Here is a 25,910-nt window from a genome sequence, read left to right on the forward strand (position 1 = left end):
TATTGCTATTGTCTCCTTGATCTTCAAAGTAATGGAATTAATAATTAAGAGTTTCATCATCGACCGATCATACGGCCTTTCATCATGGTTGATGTACTAGCGATTTTTTGGTATATTTAAATTCTAACACATAAGACCGTGTACAAGGAGCTTTTATCGATGTTTTAATGTGCAAATTGATTGCCGTCATAGATAGTTCGTTGCTGTCGAATATTGCTCAAACCCAAAGCCCTTCAAGATCGAAACTCCCTAAGGCTACATATGAGATGAGGATCTCTGTAGGAGATAGCCGATATTTTTCTATTTCTCGGGAAATCGTGACCAGTGACGGCAGTTTTCTTGAGAAGGTCGCTGAATAAACCTTGTTCAATTTGATCCCCAGAAGATAAGCTTGCGCGTTAACTACCTACAAATACCATATTTTATCTGATACAACAATTTTTATAACCCTATATTCCTATTAGATAATTCCTCGCTTCTAGCGGAATTATCGGTCGCGAAATCTTCAGAATTTGCCTATTCCTAGGTGATCTAGGGCGTCATAAATAATACAAGGTAATACTTTAAGATTCTAGTCACATATAATGGAGTATTTCTCTAATCTCTGGTGCGCCCCAGTAAATTCTGGGGTTGCGTAGAGACGGAAACGTAGGATGTAGGGTCGCGTCATTATGTGTCTTCAACGGCATTTATTACAGAGAGTACGCGGTAAAGAAAGCGCGTTCACCTTCCTAAATGTTCGACAACGTTTCTGGGATTCAAATTCAAAATTCAAATATTTTTATTCGAAATAAGATCTGACATCACTTATTGAATTTGTTCAATTCCTTTGGTGGTGAAGTTAAAACGTGGGTTGTGGTGAGCAATTAACATTAGGTGACCCGTATGTTCCTTCCACAAAAAAGTAGTTAAATTCACACTAAGCGTAACGCCACAAGACAGTTTTCATAAAATTTAATTTGTGCAGAAACTATATTTATTTCTTATTTTTTCTACTTTATATTTTGTTAAAAACGCATGGTTCTCGTATAGGAGACCATAAAAAGTCTTCAAACCAGCCTTTACTATTGTTAAATAATACACAAACAATTTTATAATGAACTTTATTGACGTAGCAACAAAACATTTTAAAAACATCTAATGGTGCTCCCACATTGCCGTTATAAAATGTTTGTAAACATTTTATAACACCAAAACATTTACTAACAAATGTTAACAATTGTTGCACTTTGTTAGAAACTGTTACATGTTATAAGTGCTCCTACATTGATGGAAAATGTTTAAACATTTTATAACATCTAGTATTGGCTCGCAGTTTGGTTTCGCCTTCTGAGGGCTGAGGACGTCTACACGAAAATGGAAGAAGATTTGCTCATTGGAATAGCTTTTATTTTTTGTTTAAAAAAGAAGAAAAAGCGCTCTTATTGGATGCGCCAAACGCTAAAAGCTAGAGGAAAATATAGTGCCACAGACTATCTCAAGGATTTAGGTATTGATGGTTGCTTAAAAGATTTTATAAGAATGAACAGTTCCGAATTTGAATATCTACAAAATTTAATTGGGGCAAAAATAGGCAAACGAGACACTACATTTAGAAAATCTGTAAGTGTGACGGAAAGACTTGCGGTAACGTTAAGATTTTTGGCAACTGGTAGCAGTTATAAAAGTCTTGGAAATGTGTTCAAGTTGTCAGACCAAGTGATATCTATTATCGTACCAGAAGTGTGCGAGGCTCTCAATGAGGTTTTAAAGGAATACATACAGGTAAGTCAAACAACATTTTTAATTATTTTTTTATTTACTTTTAATATGATCTAATCTAATCATACTTTAGGTAGGTACCTATCTTACCTTACTAATAATTTTTTTAATACTTAACAAACCAAACATGTATTTTTTAATTTTTGATTGATTCCAACAAATCGTTTAATGATTGGGTCGAATCTTGGCTTGATTCCGATAAATTAGACGGACTCTGTGTTCTTGCGCTGGTACGAGTATGTGTCCTGGAGTTATCCGAAGAACTGGTTTCAAATGAAGCCGAGGGACTCGGTGCGGTGTAGTATCCTCTCGAGCTACAGTCAGCATTATTTTCCGAAAAAGTGGATAGATTTGGTTCAGAGTTGTATCCCCAGGAACTACTAGCGGTTGGGTCTGTAAAGGTTGTTGGAAAATCATATTGTCCCATTGTCGCATTGTACAAAATATTGTTAATGTGATGTTGAGCAGTATTCTTAGCATGACTGTTTTTTATTTGTTTCAGTTTCATCGAGACATACTCTCCAAATGCGTCATTTTCATCCCTGCTTTTTCTAGATTCGTACATTCTTTGTAAAATATTTACAGCTTCTTGTTGTGTTGGATCTTGTTCTACTTCAGGCCGTCTTCTTTTCCGAAATGGTTTTGGGGTGGCGAAAGGCGTGCCCGTAGTTTCATCAGTGACAGTATTTCCTGTTTCGTTCAAACTGAGAGTGTTTTCTGAAGCAATTCTGTTTTCTTCGTTACCCTGAAAGAATAGAACTAAACGATAATTTCAAGTTATAGGCGCGTCAAATTAGCTAAAATTGTAAAAAAATCTATAACCGCGATTTTCTTTTTCTATTACTTAACAACCCTTAACTGAAATCATATTTTTTTATAGTGTATTCTATTAATATTTCATACTTAATAAAAATATCCAATAAAATTTGTTAGAATAACGAGTTATAAATTTATTTTTCGCGCCTATTTCTTAATCTTCTATTTTTGTTCCAGATACCAACAACACCTCAAGAGTGGCTACACGTGGCAAATTCATTTGAAGAAAAATGGAATTTCCCAAATTGCTTAGGAAGTATCGATGGAAAGCACGTAGCCATACAAAAGCCAATTGATAGCGGCAGTGAATATTACAACTATAAAGGATTTTACAGCGTTGTACTTTTAGCGATAGTGGACGCAGAATACAACTTTCTGTACGTGAATATTGGCTGCCAAGGACGCATAAGTGATGGCGGAGTTTTCGCAAACACAAAATTTCGAAATAAAATTAACGACAATAGTTTAAAAATACCCAGTGACAGCTCACTACCAGGCAGAAACAAACCTCTTCCTTATGTGTTCGTAACAGATGATGCGTTCCCTTTACAAAAACACTTATTAAAACCTTTTCCAGGACCACAGGATAGCAATTCTAAGGAAAGAATCTTCAGTTATAGACTGAGTCGTGCGAGGAGAACAGTAGAGAACGCATTTGGGATTTTGTCAGCCAGATTTAGAGTTTTACGAACTACAATATTATTAGATCCAGAAAAAACTACTACTTTAATTATGACATGCGTGCTACTGCATAATTTTATAAGAAAAACTGAATCGAGCATGATTTACGCTCCATCTCAATACTATGATGGAGATGACATAGTAACTGGTACACGTATCGATGGACAATGGAGATTAGAACAGCAGCAATTAACACCACTTGAAGCATGTGAATCCCTGACAGATGATGGGAAAGAAATAAGAAAAGAATTCGCAGAATATTTTTCAAATGAAGGGTTTTTGGACTGGGCATCTAAATATTATTAAAAGACGTTAAAATAAAACTCACCTGCAACCCTCCATCGACAGTTAAACTTGGAATATTTTTGCCTTTAAGGAACATGAGTTTTTTAAATGCAAACCATTTACTTGACTCATTAGCTCCTGCACCAGATTTATTAGATTTACATTCTCGGTTAAATTGACCTACGAGTGATCGAATCTTTTTTTCAATTACTTTTTTATCCATATTAAATTCACTGGCAATTTCCATCCAAGCATCGTGTTTTTTATTTCGGTCTTTGTAGCTCTCTGACATCGTGTTCCATAGTACTTCTCTTGCTTGAAACATTTCAATCAGTTTGTAAACATCATCGTTATTCCAATTACCGGACATATTTTATTGCTTGGCGCACGCGCAACCACTAATACACACGCACAGCGATGCACGCTGACACAAAGGAACTGACAAGCGAGACACCACGCGCAGCGACCTGCGTACTCTAACCCCCACCGCACCGCACCGCCTATCCCGCCATCACCCTTATAAAATGTTTACAAACAAAAGATAACACATTTTACTAACATTACTAAACATTTTCTAACATGAAAATTTATTTGTGATTAAATGTTTGCTAACAAATGTTTACTAACGTTATTAAACATTTTCTAACGGCAATGTGGGAGCACCATAATAATACATTAACTTTACTTCTAAATCTTACTCGAGAAAAGTATAAAATCAATAATAATATAGTAATATAAGTGTAGTAGTATAACAGTTTTTAAACTAAACGATATTATTAACAATAAAATTAACAATCAACGAAGGTACAGGTAGAAAAATATGCATAAAACTTATATATCTTTCCTATACATGTTTTAAATATTTGTTGATTATAGATTTTGTTCGCTTCATGTTAACACAAGTTTGTCTTCATCTTCGCGGGTGTTTGGAGAAACAATATATGAAACGCAAACGAATTCCACCTTCGCACGACACGCCACAAATTAGGATATCATTCCCACCATCTGGATGTGTGGCGGTCCTCCACAGTGCGGTTTTCAAGGAGCTTTCTTCCACGTACTACAAAGCTGTGGAATGAGCTTCCATGTGCGGTGTTTCCGGAACGATACGACATGGATACCTTCAAAAAAAGCGCGTACACCATCCTTAAAGGCTGGCAACGATTCTGTGATTCCACTGGATATTTGATAATAATAAAAAGATAAATTCGAATATTGTATGTTGTAATTACTTAATCCGCTTTACTTTTTATACATTTATCTTTATAAGTTATCTCCTCATCTCTCCTCAGTTATTGCAACTGGTTATATTATTCTTACTTACATACGGTAATTCAACTAACCTTTGTACTTCATATTAAAACTTATACTAATAAATAAATAGTATATTAATACTTAAAGCTAAATCAACAGTTTGAAACATTAAATTAATAAAATTTAACAAAACAATAACCGTGTTTTACATTTGTTGCGATAATAACTTTATATTTTATTTTATAACTGAAAGGTTAGGACATTTTGTAAGAATATAAATTAAATATTTCTGTAATAATATAAGTTATAGAGGTAGGTGGAATATTCTTTGGTTGAAGTTATTATTATAAAAATACGGAATTAATTTCAATAAGCAAATTCCTGGAGACTATTTAAGGCTATAATTATTGTATACATTAAAATAAAACACTTTTAAAAGGTTTAAAATGCGTGTTATTGTAACTGTGTTTTAACATTAGATTTTCGCAAAAAACCCGACGCTACAAGACCTTCCAGATCACGTTTTTAAGGGCCTTTTTAATACTTTAAAAAGTGTTTTACTTAAATGAATAATTTACACAAATTACAGGAAGATATGATCTAAAAACATCTAAAAATTAAAGATTATAGGCTACCTGTATTATTATATTAAGACAAGATTGTTACACATTAAATTTTTTTATATCCATGAAGGTGATATTTTTTTTTAATTTATGAAAATACCGGACAAGACAAACAGGATGTTCAGCTAATGGTATTTGCAACGCCCTGCCCATTACAATGCAGTGTCGCTCAGGATTCTTGAAAACCCCAAAAAATTCTGAGCGGCACTACAATTATTGCGCTCGTCACCTTGAGACATAAGATGCTAAGTCTCATTTTATCAGTAAATTTACTAGCTACGGCGCCCTTCATACCGAAACACAATAATGTTTACACATTATTTCTTCACGGCAGAAATAGGCGCTGTTGTGGTACCCATAATCTAGCCGGCATCCTGTGCAAAGGAGCCTCCCAATGTTGGTGATGTTAGGCAAGTCAAAGAGCTTGATGACTGAATGTACAGAAATAATATCTGATTGTCAAAGAGCATGTGGGAGCATAAATTTCGTTCAATATTCAAGATCATAGGCAATCTGAGTATGCTCTCGTAAATCTAAAGATGTAGATACGTCAAAATATACTTTATAGGATAGAGGAATTTGTGTAAAGCAGCGAAATCATTTGTAATTATATATATAGTGGGTTTATTGGGGTAAGTATAGAAATATCTCTTGCATTTGGTTTTCAGAGTAGAGATATATAAGATTATATATATATATCCTTTAACTTAGTATCAATATGTATATGATTGTAGTAATTAATATTATTTCAGTAGGTGATATTAACTACTGATAATTAATAAACTGGCTGGATAATTGATAAACTGGCGACAATTGTGGTTTTGTATTTATTGGTCCCGTGGTTTAGAATTATGTAAAATAGGTAAATATATCACAAGAAATTAGGTACTTCATATTATTTTAGAGAAAAATCCCCTTATGGGTTTCGGAGAGACCTAGATTGGATAATATAATTTACTTCTAAGGGAATCGGAGGACATATTTTCTGGACATTAAAATGGCGTCCAAAGATCATAATAAGAAATTTTTTAAATAACACAGTTAAATAGTATTTAACGTATTTCTTTAACTCAATCTTACTGTCATAGCGCGGTAGCCACTTTGCGAGAAAATATGATTGTAAGATGGATCGCATCCACTAACTCGAATCGAATCGCACAAATTCACGTTGTATATAAATTAAACTATGAAACTGCGTTGAATTGCGACATGCCGCGCCGTGACGAGTCGAATCGCTAGCGCGCGAATAACTCCACTACGAGCTTCTTCATCGATTCACATTTACAGCGGAGTCATGGTTCGATTTTAGTTGAGACTGATATAAAATATAAATAATATAAATTGTACATTGTTGTACTTTTAAAAATCTCAAAAACTTGGCAAGTAAATAAAATATGAAAAAGGCTAGTAAAATACTAACAAAGGTTCTTTCTTATAACACTTGAGTTATCACAAAAGCATTGCTGACGAGAAAGAAGGAAAAGCGAGGATCAAACTAGAGCCTCCTGGTTGAGAGACAACGGTAGCCTTCGCGTTACAGACTCTCTAAGCCAGAAATTAAATGGAGCATCCTGAAAGTTTCTGGAAGTGGCCATTAGTAAAAAAAACGAAAATAGCAACTACGATGTTAGCTGATGTCTCACGATTTTTCAGTCTCCAATTTGTATTTGATGATAATGTCAAATGCACATGCATGCCTCTTTAAACATAAGCGTAAACTTATTATATTATACATACACGAAAGTTGACCAGAGACTTAGGTGACCGAAACTGATTGATACCCTACGTCAATAAATTGAGGCTGATGTAGTAAACAGTTATTACCAAACTCTTTCGGATATTAGACTTAGTCCAGATAAAGAAAAACATGTGAGTTCGGAAGCAGTTCAACACGCAATCGATACCACATGATTTGATGGAAAAGCAGAAACGACTACGTGTGGAGTTGTGCTGATAATTATAGCAAAGTTTGATGAAGAACAATCATTGTCTGTCTTTAGTATTTTTAGAGGTTAAAGATAAAGCAAATATGCAGGATGGGTGTATTTTCTTCAGGATTAAAGGATTGTGAACGCAATATGGTATGTTGATCTATGTTGGCCAAGAAACTCAGGGAATGTTCGGTAAATCGGCTTCGAAGCAATGCTGTTCTTCAACAAGATAACGCTGTCGGACATTTCTTGACAACTTTAACTTTTCAAAAGTTACGGAAGACTGGTCAAAGCACTTATAATGGTATGGAAAATGATATAAATCTGATTCTATTTATATATGTATAAATTGAATGTTAGTTGTACAATATGTGCCTTCTAAAAAATACCCATACAAAAAGCTTTCCAAGCATCTCAAAATTGAAGGTAAAATCAGTCAAAAATATACCATTAAAATTTAAATTGTTTCTGCCAACGCCGAGTAAATTCTTTACATAATAAATATCAACATCCATGGTTGTGTTAACATTGACAGCAATCGTTTTCCCGTGCTCAATCAGTTTTTTATATCGAAATTAATTCAATATTAAAATTTAAAAAAAGAAGCATCATGATACAGGAAAACGAATGCATGGAAAAGTTATATGTAAACAACATTATAATATTCATAGATTTTACAATAAATTTAACAAAACTTTTAATTATACAAATGATTTAAGTTTTCTTTAGACTCATTGGCGAGATAACACGTCCTGATGATGCTCGTGTAGAGGCGAAACACGTGTCGAATTGTTTTTAAAACAAATATCGGAGTCTCGTGCCAGATTTTGGCGAGACAACACGTCCTGAGGATGCCTCGTGTAGAGGCGAAACACGTGTCGAATTGTTTTAAAAACAAATATTGGCGGAATTAACACTAAAGAAAACATAAATCATTTGTATAATTATGGATTTCCTATAGTAACGCCTAATTCAATAAATTTTCAAAACTTTTAATATTTAAAACAATTAATACACTTTAGCATTGAAATAAAAACAATACACAGTTAACAACGTACAGACATATTTAAGCAATGCTTACTTCATTTTTCTATATGCAACTACTAATAGAGACTTGTTGGGTTTTTCTTCATTGAGAATGCGTTTCTTAAATCCTTCAATTTGGATAGGGTTCTTCGGATGGATGGTAAGATCCGTCACCACTTTTAGCTGCGCGATTTTTGATCATTGAGTTAGTTGCTGCTTTCACTGAAAACATTATTTTACACATTACGATCATCATTAGGTATAGGTAACGTTAAAATAGTAAAAGAGACAACATTTATTATTTACTAGCTGACCCGGCACACGTTGTTTTGCTATATAAAATATTTTAAGAGTTTGACCGTTTCTTGGACATTGCAACATCGATTTATTTTTCTAAAATAAAAGAATTTTTCTAGTATAAATGTATAAAGTTACCAATAATCACATTAGCTACCCGCCAATAAATTCCCGTCAAAATCGGTCCAGCCATTTCAGATATTAGCAGACAGGCAGACAGAAAAATTGAAAAAATGTTATATTGGTGTATGTACCGTATAATATATATATGTAGTAAAAAATGATTACTTCAATATTACAAACAGACTCTCTAATTTTATTTATATGTATGTGTAGAAGATTTATTTTTTTTAACTGTTATACCAATTTCATTCAGACATTCATCTCGCTCACAGTACTTCAGGCATTCTAAATCGTATTAAGGTCCATTAATCCGCGAATAAGTCACACTCAGGGTTTGCGTTCTATGGATGGATATATAAATCTATCTATCCTATGGATCTTATGGAGAAGGCCGTCACTATTTACATCGATAAAATGTCTTTAGGGAAACATTTTGGGATCAATCAAAATTTACTAGAGTAAATACACCATAATGTAAAATTTATATGTTAGTATTTTATGTATGTAGAATAGTAAAATAGTTTTATTTCGTATTATAATTCTCGCCTTTTTTTATTGTTCACACCGTTTTTTTACTGAAATCGTCTTTATCTGAATTTATTTTAATGTTTCACATCAAGAGAGATTATAGTATTATGATATTGCGATTGTGGTATTAAAGTGGTAAGTGGTGGAAATATGGTTTACCATTCTCATTTAATACCCGGGTGTTAACAGTTTTTTATGTCAGCGTAGGCAAGTATGTTGTGTATTTGTAGCTTTGTGATCACAATATCGATAAGCCTAGTTGAAATTTTTGATTTAGCATCCGGGACATTTTCAAGCTGAAACTTGAGTGTGACCTTTAAGGTGCCATTAACGAGCCAGTCATTAAAACTACAGGAAATACTAAAACTTCTGAGACAAAATATTTGCAAAACTTCACAGAACAATTACTGTAACAAGGAGTTCTTACCCGTATATAAGAACTCATTGTTGTATGGTTGGCCGTAAAGTTAAAGAATAATATTTTATACTAAATTTAAATATTGACGCGGATGAGAAGACAATCAAATAAGACAGTTTAAGAGATGAAGAATGAAGTAAAGTAAGAACGGTCAGCCCTCGGCTTATATTTTACTAGTTGACCCGACAGACGTTGTTCTGTATATTACTAATATTATAAAAAGGAAAGATTTTATTGTTTGTTTGTTTGCATTGAATAGGCTCCGCAACTAGTGAACCGATTTGAATAATTCTTTCACTGTTGGGAAGCTACATTATCCCCGAGTGTTATAGGCTATATAACATTTTCAAAAAAATTAGGGATCCCTACTAAAAGTCCAGTAATGTAACCCAAGGTGTAAAAATACGTACGCGAACGACGTCGCGGGGTATTAGCTAGTAATAAATAAAATAATGTTTTTATGAATTTGTCAATAATATATCATAACATCAAGAATTATTTCGTAAAATATGCTCCCTGTTGTTGTAATGAAATTGTTTTACAGTAGAACTGCCAAACCGTGTGTCAATAAATTCTCTCATAGAAAATATGTCCATACAAAACAAATATCGGCCGACGGGGGACATATCAAAGGAAAAACAAAATTGTTGTTTTTATTCAATTCCGAACACTTTCATATTTATTCACCTTTTAAACCTTCCCTGGACTTCCAAAATTATTCAAGACCAAAATTAGCCAAATCGGTCCAGCTGTTCTCGAGTTTTAGCGAGACTAACGAACAGCAATTCATTTTTATATATATAGATATAAAATAAAGTTAAGATTACATGATATATATAAAATATAGTAAAAGAATATACGTATTAAAAGAAGAAGAATGTTTTATTGTACAACGATCCCTCGTGTGAGGGCTACATTACCAATGGATAAGAGGTATAGCCACATATACAGGCACGTGTTGTGCTAAGTAACTACGGAGTTATCTGCAAAGAAAAGTCAAAAGGTATTAAGAAACATTTACTTACGGTCGTATGCCCATCCCAGCTTTGCGAAGAAATCGATGAATGTTGTGGAAATGTTTATTCTACCGAGCTCTGAAGTCCTGTAGTCCCAGGGGAAGACATGGTGATAGTTGTGCCAGCCCTCGCCCAGAGCAGCCAGGCTTACTAATTTATTCTCCGCAGACTTTATAAATCTGTTAAAAAGACAGCCTTAGGATTAATAATATAATTTTAGAATTATTTACTACGAATAATATGAGAGTAGTGGGGAAGGGACAGCCACACGTACATGTTTTTTACGCCTTGCCCATTACAATGCAGTGCCGCTCAGGATTATTGAAAAACCAATAAATTCTGAGCGGCACTACAAATGCGCTCGTCACCTTGAAACATAAGATGTCAAGTCTCATTTGCCCAGTAATTTCACTAGCTACGGCGCCCTTCAGACCGAAACACAATAATGCATACACATTACTACTTCACGGTAGAAATAGGCGCCGTTTTGATACCCATAATCTAGCCGGCATCCGGTGCAAAGGAGCCTCCCACTGGTAAAATATAATAAAATAAATAATGAGATACTCATGACGTGTTTTAGTTTGAGGGGAGCCGTAAAGCATTATTATGGGCTAGTATAAAGCGAGCGCAATCAAAAAATGGTCATGTATAGAAATTCGGGATTTAAAGAATCCTTATGTAAGAGGCAGGGCGTATCATTTACCATCAGGTGAGAAAATCCATCTCATCTCATCTCTTTTTCAGAATTTTTTTTATTATATTATTAAACGAATAGGTTGCATAGATACATTGATACAAATCAAAACTTACTGCCTTATCGTAAGGTTCAATCAACAAAGCTATCCAAAAAAAGCATCGAGCAAAGTTCATTACCAATGAGACGTTATATAATTATATCTTATTGAATTGGCACTCTTCATTACAAATAAAAAAAAATTACACGAGAACTTAATGACGGAATATTCAAATATTCGTCGTTTTTTGTCCTGCAGGTTCAAGTAAGGTAAGAATGAGGTGCAGACTCCTTGTAACCAAAAGAAAGTAAATTCAAATTCAAATATTTGTATTCAAAATAGGATGTGACATCACTTATTGAAAGTCAAAATACTACCACCCATTCCAACATGAATGCCTCAGACCTGAGAAGAATGGGCGCAACAAACTCAGCGGGCTTTTTTTTTCATCGAATAAATATGTCTACAAAGTAATATTGTACAATTAAACTTATTATTTAATAGCCTGAGGGCGGTCACTCCATTCCCAATCTATGGTATCATTAAGAAAGCCATTTATGTTATAGTAACCCTTACCACACAAACGTTTTTTAACAATTCTTTTGAATAACGTAATACTTTTGTTTTGAACATTTTCTGGGATCTTATTGTAAAAGCATATACATCGTCCCACAAAAGACTTACTAACTTGACTTAGCCGAGTAGTAGGCATCATCAGTTTATGTCTGTTCCTGGTGTTAGCATTATGGTTATGACAGTTTCTGACAAATTCACTTATGTGCCTGCCTGTAATTACTTTTATAGAATTTCTTTTTGGTAGAATATCTTTTACTTTGTAGAAATGGAAGTCTTTTGTTTTCAGTTTGCCATTGCTTGTTGTTGAAAATGGGTAAAATTGAATTGCGTGGAGTTATTATGTATCTGTGCTAAAAATTTCGTTACGGAACAAGTTAATAAATAATAATTTAAACCACCTAAGATTAATCTCGCTCGAGTCGCAAATGGTCGTCACCAAAACAAATGGTTAAAAAATATGAAACAATTATTTTAGTAGAACGTTGTGTCACATGACATTTTATTGACGTAGAAACAAAGATTTGGACTGGCAGAGTACACGGAAAAATAAATGCGACTGATCATTTTTCTAGCTTTTTTGTACTATCAGATCCTGAACGCTTTTTAGCTCGATTTATAACCATGGATGAACGTGGTCTTAACTAATATGATCCCGAAATAAAATTACAGCGAAAAAGTGGTCATGGATGAATATATCAACCTACTTTTACTGCCTCTAACCAAAAAAAAAAACTGCATAGTAAAATTTGTGTAAAACTAGCAAAGATTTTTTTGTTCTATCAAGATAATCCCCGACTATGTCTGACAGGCTGCCGTTGCTATGGCTGCAATCCGAGATTCAGGCTTCAAAATACTTTAGCATCCTCCATATTCACCTGATCAAGCCAGCAGTGATTTCTGACTTATTTTAAAGGTTGAAGGATGATTTGAAAGGACAGACATTCGAAGATATGAAGCCGTAGTTGGTGCAGTACAGGAATTTTAGGTATGCACAATGAAGAGTTTTTTAAGAAAGTAGTTTAAAGTTTACTAAAAACATATTCCATGCGTATTATGGTCAAAAGCGACTTTATCTAAAAATAAATTTAGTGTTGCTAAAAGCTACTTAAGCTAAATCTTTTTGTTGAACCCCCTAACTAAATCGCTATTACTTATGAATTTTGTGCCCTTATTTTTCTTGATGTTTTCCTGCGTTACATTTCATCTTTTACAATACATATTTGACCTGATCGAAGCATAAATACTCTAGTTTCTTATAAATATATAAAAAAAATACTAAAACATTTACCTGTCATAAGGTTTATTTCCCCAGAGATGAGCGAAGCTGTTGACGCTGTATGCGATGTTGAGCATAATGGTAAACCGGGTGACGAAACTGACCACGAAACTGTTCACAAAACTCTCTCCCCAGAAATACATCGGAATTGTGATCGGAATTAAAATGTTGAGGAGTAAGAATAGTGGAATGAAGAAGCTGAAATTAAAAAAAAAACATTTATTCTTGTAGTTCAACCCATTCATTATCAGTACGTGTTTAACCTTATCACTAGCGGATGCTATATTAATGAGAGTGTGAATGAAAAAATTAAACTTTTTTTTTATATCTAAAGTGACGAAATAAGCAAGACGATGGTACGCACGCTCTTTTTTTATGTAAATAAGGGGCGAGATGAGCCGGACGTTCACCTGATGGTAATTGATACGCCTGCCCAATACAATGCAATGCCGCTCAGGATTCTTGAAAGACCCAAAAATTCTGAGCGGCACTACAACTGTGCTCGTCACCTTGAGACATAAGTTGTTAAGTCTCATTTGCCCAGTAATTTCACTAGCTACGGCGCCCTTCAGACCGAAACACAGTAATGCTTACACATTACTGCTTCACGGCAGAAATAGGCGCCGTTGTGGTGTACCCATAATCTAGCCGGCATCCTGTGCAAAGGAGCCGGCTAGATCCCACTGGTAATGCTCTGTCTATTACAATTATCATTCGCCAAACATTTTAACAATGAATCTCATTATCGTGTTAAATGTGTTTTAATGTCATTCTAACTTCAAGAACATAGGTTCTTAAATAAAATTTTAGCAATAATAATGAATTTTGGGTAACTTGACATCAGGCCTGTCTCACGCCCCGTGTAGGTATCGAAATAGTAAGTACGCGCGGCGGCCTCTACAGAGAGGCTATTCAGTGAGGAAGTCACGAGTGAGTAGTGACGCACGCGCGGGCTTGGTTCATCACCTACTTCAGCGTTCCGACTGATCTTTTTTTTTATGGAATAGGAGGACAAACGAGCGTACGGGTCACCTGGTGTTAAGTGATCACCGCCGCCCACATTCTCTTGCAACACCAGAGGAATCACAAGAGCGTTGCCGGTCTTTAAGGAAGGTGTACGCGCTTTTTTTGAAGGTACCCATGTCATATCGTCCCGGAAACACCGCACAAGGAAGCTCATTCCACAGTTTTGTAGTACGAGGGAGAAAGCTCCTTGGAAACCGCATCGCGCCATACATCCAGATGGTGGGGATGATATCCTGACTTGTGGCGTGTCGTGCGAAGGTGGAATCATTTAAAAACAGGGAAACACAAAAAATGCAAGACATATTAAAGGTCACTGTGATGTAAAATTATTTTATTAAGCTTCCTAAAGACACTAAAACAATCTTATTAAAAATTATTATTATTATAATGAAATTACCATTCATGATAGCTACCTATTTATTTACTAAGTAGGTTTGACTATAATAATAATAATAATCATTTATTTCAGGCATAACCCATAGAAAATACAAATTAAAATCAATATTACAATTAAATTACCACTACAACCAATTAACTAATCATACAAAAAATTTAATTATATTAGCTTATTTTCTATTTTTATCATGATGGATGTCCATCCATCTTTTGAAAATATCGTTATTATATACATTGTTACAGACAGTCATCAGAATTCCGTTGCTAGAGCGTCTCATTCGATCCCAAAAAGAAGCAATTCTTGTGCGAATTATTGCGAAGAAGTCGGGCACTCTCGCTCTCGCAAACTACGTCGTGGTCTTCCAACGCATGCACTATGTGCAACTAATGTAGGTTTGACAACGAAAGAATATTGAATTAAAATATCTATAACATACCTATTAATATTATAAAAAACTGAACTATTTTATAAGTTGACCTTATATTAGGTAGGTACAGTTTTAGGTAAAGAAAACAACCCTAATGTCGTCAGAAGAGGAAAGAGTCACGCGATAGAAAGAGAGGCAACTTCTTGGCGAATAAAAATGTAGGTAGATACTTCTGTACTTGTACATAAATTTATATATTATTTCTTAGACAAAACTCAAGAAACGAACAATTATTACCTAGACAAACTACATTTGCGATATTCTTGATACAACTTCTGTACTGTTTGAGTTTTTTTTTCCTAACGTTTAAGTGATTTTGGTACATTACTTTACACACATTGTATTAAAATTTAATGTAAAATGCTGAAACTGCAAATATAGTTGCTACTTCTTTTCATTAAAATTAGACTTTTCCGAAGTCGTGGTAATAGTGCTAGATCTGACTGCGAAATCTATACGTTCATCGCGTAGGTACTCAAACTCAAAGTTCTACATTCATTTTTGAAAAAGACAATAAATTGTATCAGGTTGTGTACTGTGAGAATATTTAAAGCCATTGCGTATGCTTTCTTTCTTTCTTTCTTGTTGTTTTTAACTAAATTTTAAGGTTAAATACGAATGAGTTATCCTTTTACGGCCGTTCCCAATATTCAGTCTATCTCCGGTTGTGGCCTACTTGAGATAAAAATAATTATCTTTGACTTTTCTGTCCCAATAAACTTATCGACGGTAACTCATCTTATCCGTACACGCTGTCTGGCAATGGGAGGACGTATAGCTTACCAGCGATAGAAGTTTGTATGGAAATTGCAATTCACGCGTTTCAATTCAGGCGATATGAATGACTTAAAGGGTAAATATCCTAATTGAGAATTATGATATTATCTGTTTATGCGAAACAAACCTAGATAGCTCTTTCTCTAATAGTGAATTTGTGGATGACAGGTATACCGTATTATAAAGACCGCGAATCTACTTGTTTGTCAAAGCAATCCGGTGGGGGCGTTCTGTTAGCACTTAAGAAAAATCTATTTGCAATTAGACATCCCGAACTTGAAAGCTCATTAGAGGATATATGGATAACAGTACGAGAGAACCGAGGACCTCGTGGATTTAACTTAAATATACCTTGTATACTTACCTCCAGATCTGAATGTCACTCAATGTCGCACTTTTTATGATAATTGTTGTAATACGCTTTTAAATCTAAACAATTCTAAAACTATTATTCTCGGTGATTTTAATGTGCCTGGTATTACATGGTCGTGCGATAACATTTCCATTCCTCGTCTGTGCCCTAGTAAAGCCTACGATACCAAATCTTCGCTACTTATTGATCTACTGGAGGTGGGTGGCCTGTCGCAATATAATTATGTTCGCAATTCAAATAATCGTACTCTTGACCTTTTTGTGACAGATCTGACAGACGTATCTTTATCTAAGAGTTCCCCATTATGTGTGCCCGACCGACACCACCCAGCCATTGAGATCGATGTGTCTATTGAATCCAATATTAAAAATATACAAAACAAATCTATTATGGTGCCTAACTTTCGTAAATGTGACACAAAAAGTTGTATACAACAATTCAATAATAACACATGGGACAGTATTTTAAGCCATAGTGATGTCAACTTGAGTGTTAAATATTTTTATGAAATACTTAACGACACAATAAAAAGAAACACAAAATATAAGCGAATAGGTCGATTGAACTATCTTATTTGGTTTTCAGAATCTTTGAAAGCCTGTATAGAAGAGAAAAATCGTATCCATAAAAAATACTTCGACGAGTTTCGGTTATTACGCTCTAGGTCCAAGGCTCTGATTAAGGCTTGTTATAACTAATTTCTTTTAAGTGTGGAAGAGTCGCTTAATAATTCAACCAAACTATTCTTTTCTTATATTAAAAGAGACCATTAAGTTTGGTGACAAAATTGCAACTGGTGGTGACGCCGCAGCCGAACTCTTCTCCGAGTATTTTTCATCAGTTTTTGAACCAGATAGGCACATGAACGATTCTTTATCAAGTCAGCCTACTATTAATTATCCTCTATTTTCAGTGCACATATCTAAAGAGGATATTTTAAAGAAACTCAATGCATTGGATCCTAACAAAGGAGCTGGGCCAGATGGCATTCCTCCCTACTTTATTAAGCATTGCTCAGAGGCTCTGATAGACCCTCTTTACTTGATTTTTAACAAATCTATACAAACTGGTGTTTTTCCTCATGCTTGGAAAGAAGCACACATTATACCAATACACAAATCGGGTGACCCTAGCGACTGTACTAATTATAGGCCTATAAGCATCTTATCCAGTTATGCCAAAATATTAGAGTCCTTAGTTTACGACCACCTATACCACCACTTTATCCCGCATATCACTCAGAAGCAACACGGTTTCTTTAAAGGGAGGTCAACCGCCAGTAACTTGATGGAGTATACGGAATTTATTTGTAGAGCTTTCAACGATCATGGTCAAGTTGACTCTATCTATACTGACTTCCAAAAGGCTTTTGATAGAGTAAATCATAGAATTTTGGCCTGTAAATTGGAGACTATGGGTCTGCATGGTTGCCTCTTACGTTGGATAAAATCTTATATATCCAATCGTAGTCAATTAGTAACTCTAAAGGGATTCTACTCACGACGAGTCTCTATAATATCCGGCGTTCCTCAGGGATCCCATCTCGGCCCATTGATGTTTATTATATATATTAATGATCTGATCCCTAGGCTAAGAAATGTTTCCCTGCTTTATGCGGATGACCTTAAAATTTTTAGTCGAATTAAAACTGTTAGTGACTGTATTGATCTACAATTGGATCTTGATACTCTACTCGATTAGTGTAGTGCTAATAGTATGAGTTTTAGTATAAAAAAATGCTCCATTATATCTTTCACTCGCATTAAAAACCCAATTTTGTTTGACTATAAAATTGATAATATACCTTGAGCGAAAGTTTGTTTTACGGGATCTAGGTATTGCTTTTGACTCGAAACTAACTTTTAAATATCACTATGAAGAAATAGCCAAGAAATGTAATAAGCTATCTGGCTTCATATGCAGAGCTACTAAAGAATTCAAGTTACCAAATAGTTTATTGTTACTCTATAAGTCGCTAATCCTGAGCCAAATCGAGTACGCCTCCATTGTCTGGTCACCTCAATATAATACATATACTGATATGCTTGAGTCTATTCAATGACGTCTTCTTCGCGTATTGACGATTAGGTTTGGTCTAAAAAGGGAGCTGACTACATATGAGGAAAGGCTATCTCACTTCAAGTTACTGAGCCTCGAGAGTCGTCGCAAATTGCATGGCCTAACGACTTTATACAAAATACTGGATGGCACAATTTCTACTTCCCTCTTGTCGAATATTCATCTAAGAGTTCCCAATCGGTCTTCAAGACATGAACAGCCTTTTATCATTCCGTTCTGCAATAATAACGTGTCCTTCCATAACCCTATCTATAGAATTTGTCGTCAATACAATGCACTACTACTCGAAATCAGTGAAGTACCTGACATCCACAGTTCATCTGTTTGTAAATGGAAATCTAGTTTATATAAATTCCTTAATTAGTTTAAACTTTTAAAAAAGCATCTTAATATAACTACCATAATTATTCACTTCTATTTGTCCAAATGTATATTCTCTCTATCTTTTTCTTTTATAATACTACATTACCTCAAGTTAGTTTTAAAATCGCTATTACTGTTGTATTTGCATAGTTATTAATTTATGCTAAACATGCTGAGTACACATCCTCGTGGAGTTGCAGCCTACCTTGTATTTAGCTGATAGTTTATTTTTTTTATTATGTATTTGTTGTAATTCTGTTGTACACTACCTATTAAATAAATAAATAAATATTGGGGCAGCTTCAGATTATTGACAACTAATTACTCATAGTAGGCGTAGTAGGATATGCCTACTATGGTAGAAAGTAGTAATTTATCTCTATCTGTAGATATTATATTGGGAACGGCCGTTAGTGTTAGCCCAGTTGTCTGCAAATCGTAGTCGATTATTATCAATATAATATATATATATATATATATATATATATATATATAATAGTTATAATACCAGATTATTAGCCAAATTAGAGGAAAAGTGAATTAGCCAAACATCGCATGCACTATATCATCACTAGCTAGCTGTTCAATCAAGCATATTGCACTGAGATTTATTTAAAATGATTCTTACATGCACACCTTCTGGACTTGTATGACGCAATCGTTTATGAACCATAATTGTTAGTATATTTACAATGATTACATAATTAGGTCTGAGCTACATTAACAATGACGTGTTTTCCTCAGCAGTTGTTCCTGAACGTGTCGGTCACTAATTAAAACTTATCGTGTACTAATTAGAACACCACAAATATTAATGAGTAATAATGCAGCGTCGTCTATTTGATTTCCTTTTACGATACGAGTCTACGCTTATTTCCCTTTTTTTTTACAGAAATAAAGGTAGACAGCATCGAAGATGGGAGGATGATATTCAAAAGGTTGCTGGAGCGACTTGGATGAGGAAAGCAAGAGATATATCTTTGTGGAGAATACTTGTGAAGGCCTATTGCCCCAAACCAAAGGATATATAATAATACAAGTACGGGAGTCTCACTCCGCAAAATCAATTAGAGAAATAGGGACTCTTGCGGTCACACAATAAGGTATAATTCACATCGCGCAACGCTACTAACATTTTTATTCTCTTACCTCTTTTGACGACATTAGGGTTGACTTATTTACCTAAAGCTAAATAGCTCAGTTTTTTTTTATATAATACTAGCTGACACAGCAAACGTTATATTGCCGATATTAAAATCGCTATACAAACATAACTGTTGATCGTAGATGGGTGAAAATTTGAAGTTATATGAATTTTTTAATGCTGACTCATAATCAAACAAATTTAAAAAAAAATGTCAAAAAAATTAAAAAAGAAATTGGCGTGGACCACCCTTAGCATTTAGGGGGATGAAAAATAACACTCAAAATTTCATGAGAATCGGTCAAGCCGTTTCGAAGGAGTTTAACTACAAACACCGCGACATGAGAATTTTATATATTAGATAAATAGGTATGTAATCGTAATTTTAAATCAATATTCTTTCGTTGTAAACAATGACGTTCTATACATAGGTATGTCATTGATTGTCAAACCTACATCAGTTGCAGTCTGCAGATAGTAATGTTAGTATAAAGGAAATAAATAGGTAGTTATCATGAATGGTAATTTCATTGTAATAATAATCTCTTACAGTCTTTAGGAAGCTTAATAAAATAATTATGGATCACAATGACCTTTAATATGTTTTGCTTTTTTGTGTTTCTCTATTTTTAAATGATCAGTCCGACTGGTGACGAACAAATTTCGCGCGTGCTTCACTGCTTGCACGTGAGTCCTTACTGAATAGCCTCTCTGTAGAGGCCGCCGCGCGTTCATACGATTTTGATACTTACACGGAGAGTGAGAGTGGCCTGCCCAAACTAAGCATAGCTTTAACTATGGGTGCAAGGTAACGATATATTTCATACAATATACTTACTTGAACATACATATACACATCCATGACTCGGAAACAAACGTCCATATTCATCAATAAATGAAAACTTACTATAGCTCTAGGCAAGGTCACTAGCCACTGGCCTGGCACTGGTCGTCATCGCGTCATTAATAGGCGTCGAGTGGCGGGAAATAACTCGTGAATATAACTATGCATATATATATATATATATATATATATATAAACTATATAAATAATACCTTTTTAATACTTACAGTTTTTGAATCCGCACCACAGGATCTGCTATAAGATCCAAGGAGGTACGCGAGAGTGCTTCCCGCCTATTTTCGACAGCCGGATGAGGGGTGAGGACCAGCCAGCCGACATGAGCGAACCAGAAACCACGCCGCACGTCGTGAGGGTCAGCTGCTGTCTCTGTGTACTTGTGGTGTACTCGGTGGTCCAGGGCCCAGGTGTAAATATCCCTCTGAAGACATACAAGGCAATGATAAGCTCAAACAACAAATTTTGCACTAATACTTGACGATAGACCAAAACCAAAGCTACCGCAGTTTAAATATAGTATATAATTTAGTCCTTCCCAATTTTCCCGGCTCTTAATTGAAATATAGATTAAGGCGGTGTTTCTCAAACATTGTTCTGCCGTGACGCGGTAATTTTCACACTGCCCTTTCGTAACCCGTGTGGTGGTTGTATTTATTTTTTTTACTAATTTGTATGGCAATTTAAAGTTTGTTTGTTCACCTACTTAATGTATATTTCATGAAATCACCAGCTGTAAAATAACACCTGAATTAATTTCAGCGTTATGTAACGATATCATCCATTTAAAATATACATGTTACAAAAACCAATAATAATTCGTTAAACATACGCTCGGCTTATCAATCCAATCCAGTGTGCTAACGGAATTTTAAGTATTTACCTATTATTGTTTGTGTTGATAATGATAAAGTGTCTAAGAACGTTAATGATTTGTATGTTTTTGTGTTAGTCATCATCAGATACGTCCGAAGATAAGCTCACATCATATTAGGTGATGATCAACTCTGACCTAATCCGTATGACATCATGCAGATGTTCATTGAATATAATCGACATATTTTGTAAAAGTGTTTAGTTGCTACAAGTTTTTTATGAAAATAAGGGACGAGATGAGCAGGACCTTCAGCTGATGGGAATGGATACGCCCTGTGTACAATGTGGTGCCGCTCTGGATTCTTGAAAAACCCAAAAATTCAGAGCGGCACTACAATTGCGCTCGTCACCTTGAGACGTAAGATATTAAGTCTCATTTGCCCAGTAATTTCACTACCTACAGCACCCTTCAAACCAAAATACAATAATGCTTAGACATTCCTGCTTCACGGCAGAAATAGGCGACGTTGTGGTACCTATAATCTAGCCGGCGTCCTGTGCAAAGAAGCCTCCCACAAAAAAACAAAAATATATTTTCAAATAGAATCAAAAACTTCTAAAACACAATAATGGCGTGTTAATTATTATCATCCTCATCAAAGCCTACATTTTACTTCACGCACATCTACACGCATATTATCTGATAACCAATCAACAAAAAATATTAGTCATATAACCATATCGCTATCGAGTAAACTCAGTAATTGATAATGGACACACTTACACTGAGGAAAGACCTTCTATGACTCATAAAAATTTGTTTGGGTGTTTCTGAATATATATTTAAGTTTGTGAAATATTTAATCTCCACGAAATTTGCAATTATATTAAACAAAACTTTTTGCTACGAGTAACCTTTTGGTATACAACTAAAATGTACCTAGGAGACAGAATTAAGATTTTTTATGAAAAAAAGGGACGAGACCATCACCACGTTCAGCTGATGGTTATTGATATGCCTGCCCATTACAATGTAGTGCCGCTCAGGATTTTTGAAAAACCCAAAAATTTTGAGCGGCACTACAACTGGGCTCGTTACCTTGAGACATAAGTTATCAAGACTCATTTGCCCAGTAATTGCACTAGCTACGGCGCCCTTCAGACCGAAACAGTAATGCTTACAAATTACTGCTTCACGGCAGAAATAGGCGCCGTTTTGGTACCCATAATCTAGCCGGCATCCGGTGCAAAGGAGCCATTCACTCCTCTCAAACCACACAAGATTGGTGTATGTAAGTATGCGATGAATGAAGAATTCATTTCTTATCACAAGTAACGCCATAAATTAAAACTAACACACAATTAAAACAAACGAGCAGTGAGACCAGCTTTGCTCTATGGATTCGAATGCTGGGTAATGAGAAAGTGTGACGAACAAAAAATACATGTCACCGAAATGAAAATATTGCGTTGGTCTGGAGGTGTTACTGGGTCAGACAAAATTCGGAATGAGCATAGCCGAGGCACCTTAAAAATAGCAGTTATACATTATAAAATGCAGGAAGGCCGAATACGCTGGTATGGGCATGTGATGCATAGGGACGAACACCACATGACGAGACGAGTCATGGATATGGGTGAGGCAAAGAGAAGCAGAGGCCGCTCACCAACTACTAGAACCGTTTACAAAGATATGACGATGCTAGGCCTAACGCATGTAATGACCCAAGATCGCAAACAGTGAAGATCTTCTACCAGGAGGGCCGACCTTTTTGGTACTTCTCTCAGAAAAGTTATTCTTATAGCTTGTACTTTTTTGGGTAGGTTCATTTAGTCAAATGACTAGTGAATAACGAGGATTGTAAGCATATAAACTGTTTTCCACGCAAGAATTTGTAAAATATTGGCTTTGTTACATAGGTGGCCGGCCGGCAGTCGTGAACTCATATCGCTCAAGATCGCTGGCATTTAGTGTCGCCTTAATGTGCCGGTTGAGTAATGTAACCCAGCATTTCACTAAGTTTATGTAACTAACCTATTTTTAGAGCATTTTCAATTTCTTATAAGTGAATTTGATCATTTTTATCATTAACACCAAAACTAGTCGCTATGTGTGACGTGGTTTGATTATTCTACCTCTGTAGACTCATTAAATTGTTCGTTATCAACTTGTGTACTCGGTCGACATTAATTTTCTGCAGCGGTTGAACTTCCGTTTGGTTTTTAGTACTTGGAGCTGGAATAACAAGATAATGTAAAAGAAAAATCCAATTCATACAAAAACATAAATGAGATATTAATAATACAACCAAACGAAAAATATTTGAAAATTGTAAATTGTATATTTGATTGTCAGATATAAAAGACCAAAGTTGTAGTTCGACAAAACGACAATTTGATATGTAAGGGGCCTATAATACCGATACAGGAAATACAAAAGATAATAATAAAAAAAGATATTTAAACAGTTGTATCGAGACTCGGAAAAATAATAGTTCCTACTTAAAATTATTTATCTTACAGTATTATTTTTAATTTTGTTAACTAGAATCACAATGTTATAAAAAGCGGCCAAGTGCGAGTCGCCCATCGGGTTCCGTAGGTAACAATTAAAAAAAATCTTGTAGTTCGTTGTAACTTTGATCGATGAATCGAAAAACAAATATTAACTTTTACAAAAGCTGTCTCTCGCGCAAACTAATTACTATTCTGTTTAGAAAAAAAATTATATTAGGAATCTAATATGTAATTTTAATATCATTCTTGAAGACCTATCCATACCACACGTATGAGTTTGATGAAAAAATTGTTTTGAGTGGCAGTTCTAAATACCCACAAAATGTATTCTTATTATTTTTTTTCTATTTGTGTGTGAAAATCTTAATGCGGTTCACAGAATACATCTATTTACCAAGTTTCAACAGTATAGTTCTTATAGTTTTGGAATAAAGTGGCTGTGACATACGGACGGACAGACAGCACACTTGACGAATCTATGGGTTCCGGTTTTTGCCATTTGGCTACGGAACCCTAAAAAGTATGTCGATATTTCAAAGAATTGTTAAAAAACGTTTCTGTGGTAAACTATAACATAAATTACTTTCTTAATGATACCACAGATTGGGAATGGAGTGACCGCCCTCAGGCTATTAAATAATAAGTATTAATTGTACGGTATTACTTTATAACCATATTTTTTTATATAATAAGCCGCGGATTTTGTTGCGCCCATTCTTCTCAGGTTTGAGGCATTCCTTTTGGAATATGTGGTAGTTTTTGACTTCCAATAAGCGATGTCATATCCTATTTTGAATATAAATATTTGAATTTGAATATAACTTTGGTCCTACTAACCCAAGAAGGTGATATTATAATATTTATAAATTAGTGCAACCAGTGCTCTTACTCACATTGTTCCATAACAGCAATCAATTTATGTTAGTTGTTATAAGGGTTGTTGCGATAACTAGGTCATTCTACTTTAAAAAAAAACTAAAACAAGAGCATTCCCACTAGTCAATAAAACAATAATTGTACACAATATTGAACATAGTTATTAAGAGGGGTCAAGAACAATTGACTCCGTTTGTTCGGGAACACGTAGAAGAATTGACTGGGTCTCCACGTGACTGCTACTGTTTTATTGTTCTTGTCAATACTGATGACTTTTAATTGAAGCTTTTTCAAGGTGCTTCTGCTATCCTATGTTCTACTTTAAGTCCTGATGGCTTTCCGTCAGTAGACGAACAAGTGTCAGGCAATTCCAGAAAGTCACTGCTAAATAAAATTTATGAAGGGGTTGTTGTCCAATTATATTTATTTAAAAAATGTTATTAGTAAAAATTAAACTTTACCCCTTCACCTTTTATACTAATTTGTCAACATTTTTGAAGTGAACACTTCTTTAGCATCGTTGTGATTTGAAAGTCGATGAAACGAAGAAGCGAGACACTTATGTGTCTCTTTATAGAGACAGATATCTAAATTCATAAGATTTAACATGGGATACGTAGGCATACGTGTTTTGGTACCAGGCGATCATAGTTGAAGAAGAGATTGTCTTATTTATAACGCGAGTATACCCTAATATATTCTGAGGTCATGCGCATGACGTATTACTGCATAGACACCAGGAGAACATAAATATGGTAGCGGTGGTAGTAATGTCTTTCATAGCGGTTGAAATCATGTATCATCCTAGCAACATGTACCCTGGTACATGTACCTGGTAAATGAAGTCCTGACTTCATTTGCAATTTAGAGGTGCATTGACAGTGCAGAGGGCCTACCATTAACTTTTA

The 25,910-nt window shown here is 34.8% G+C and overlaps 3 protein-coding genes across 4 annotated transcripts in view; 1 reads left to right on the forward strand and 2 right to left on the reverse strand.

Annotated features, from left to right (window-relative positions):
• The first annotated feature begins 1,141 nt into the window (after positions 1–1,141).
• Positions 1,142–3,794, forward strand: LOC126971626 (putative nuclease HARBI1). Its single transcript, XM_050817986.1, has 2 exons — positions 1,142–1,764; positions 2,755–3,794. Exons 1-2 carry the CDS (start codon positions 1,357–1,359, stop codon positions 3,562–3,564), a joined length of 1,218 nt encoding a protein of 405 aa, XP_050673943.1. The 5' UTR covers positions 1,142–1,356; the 3' UTR covers positions 3,565–3,794.
• LOC126971661 (uncharacterized) lies at positions 1,780–3,913 on the reverse strand. Its single transcript, XM_050818043.1, has 2 exons — positions 3,587–3,913; positions 1,780–2,506 (listed from the first exon to the last, which is right to left on the reverse strand). The coding sequence occupies exons 1-2, from the start codon at positions 3,911–3,913 to the stop codon at positions 1,898–1,900; spliced, it is 936 nt and encodes a 311-aa protein (XP_050674000.1). The 3' UTR covers positions 1,780–1,897.
• A 919-nt stretch (positions 3,914–4,832) lies between these two features.
• The window catches only part of LOC126971636 (acyl-CoA Delta-9 desaturase-like), a 56,919-nt gene continuing 35,841 nt past the window's right edge, over positions 4,833–25,910 (reverse strand). For both annotated transcript variants that reach the window (XM_050818000.1, XM_050817999.1), the window contains exons 4-7: positions 21,006–21,217; positions 13,361–13,546; positions 10,769–10,938; positions 4,833–8,599 (exon numbers count right to left, since the gene is read on the reverse strand). In XM_050818000.1, the coding sequence (XP_050673957.1) occupies positions 8,508–8,599; positions 10,769–10,938; positions 13,361–13,546; positions 21,006–21,217 (660 nt within the window). In that variant the 3' untranslated portion in view covers positions 4,833–8,507. The remainder of the gene's footprint in view (positions 8,600–10,768; positions 10,939–13,360; positions 13,547–21,005; positions 21,218–25,910) is intronic.

Source organism: Leptidea sinapis, chromosome 24 (genome assembly GCF_905404315.1).
Source record: "Leptidea sinapis chromosome 24, ilLepSina1.1, whole genome shotgun sequence".
Lineage (NCBI taxonomy): Eukaryota > Metazoa > Arthropoda > Insecta > Lepidoptera > Pieridae > Leptidea > Leptidea sinapis.

Bases quoted from the DNA above. Each gene is read 5' to 3' on its own strand.
- LOC126971626 (XM_050817986.1), top strand. From the start codon at position 1,357: ATGGAAGAAGATTTGCTCATTGGAATAGCTTTTATTTTTTGTTTAAAA. The intron at 1,765-2,754 runs GTAAGTCAAACA...TTTTTGTTCCAG, and splicing joins TTTTAAAGGAATACATACAG to ATACCAACAACACCTCAAGA.
- LOC126971661 (XM_050818043.1), bottom strand. From the start codon at position 3,913: ATGTCCGGTAATTGGAATAACGATGATGTTTACAAACTGATTGAAATG. The intron at 2,507-3,586 runs GTGAGTTTTATT...CTATTCTTTCAG, and splicing joins CTGTCGATGGAGGGTTGCAG to GGTAACGAAGAAAACAGAAT.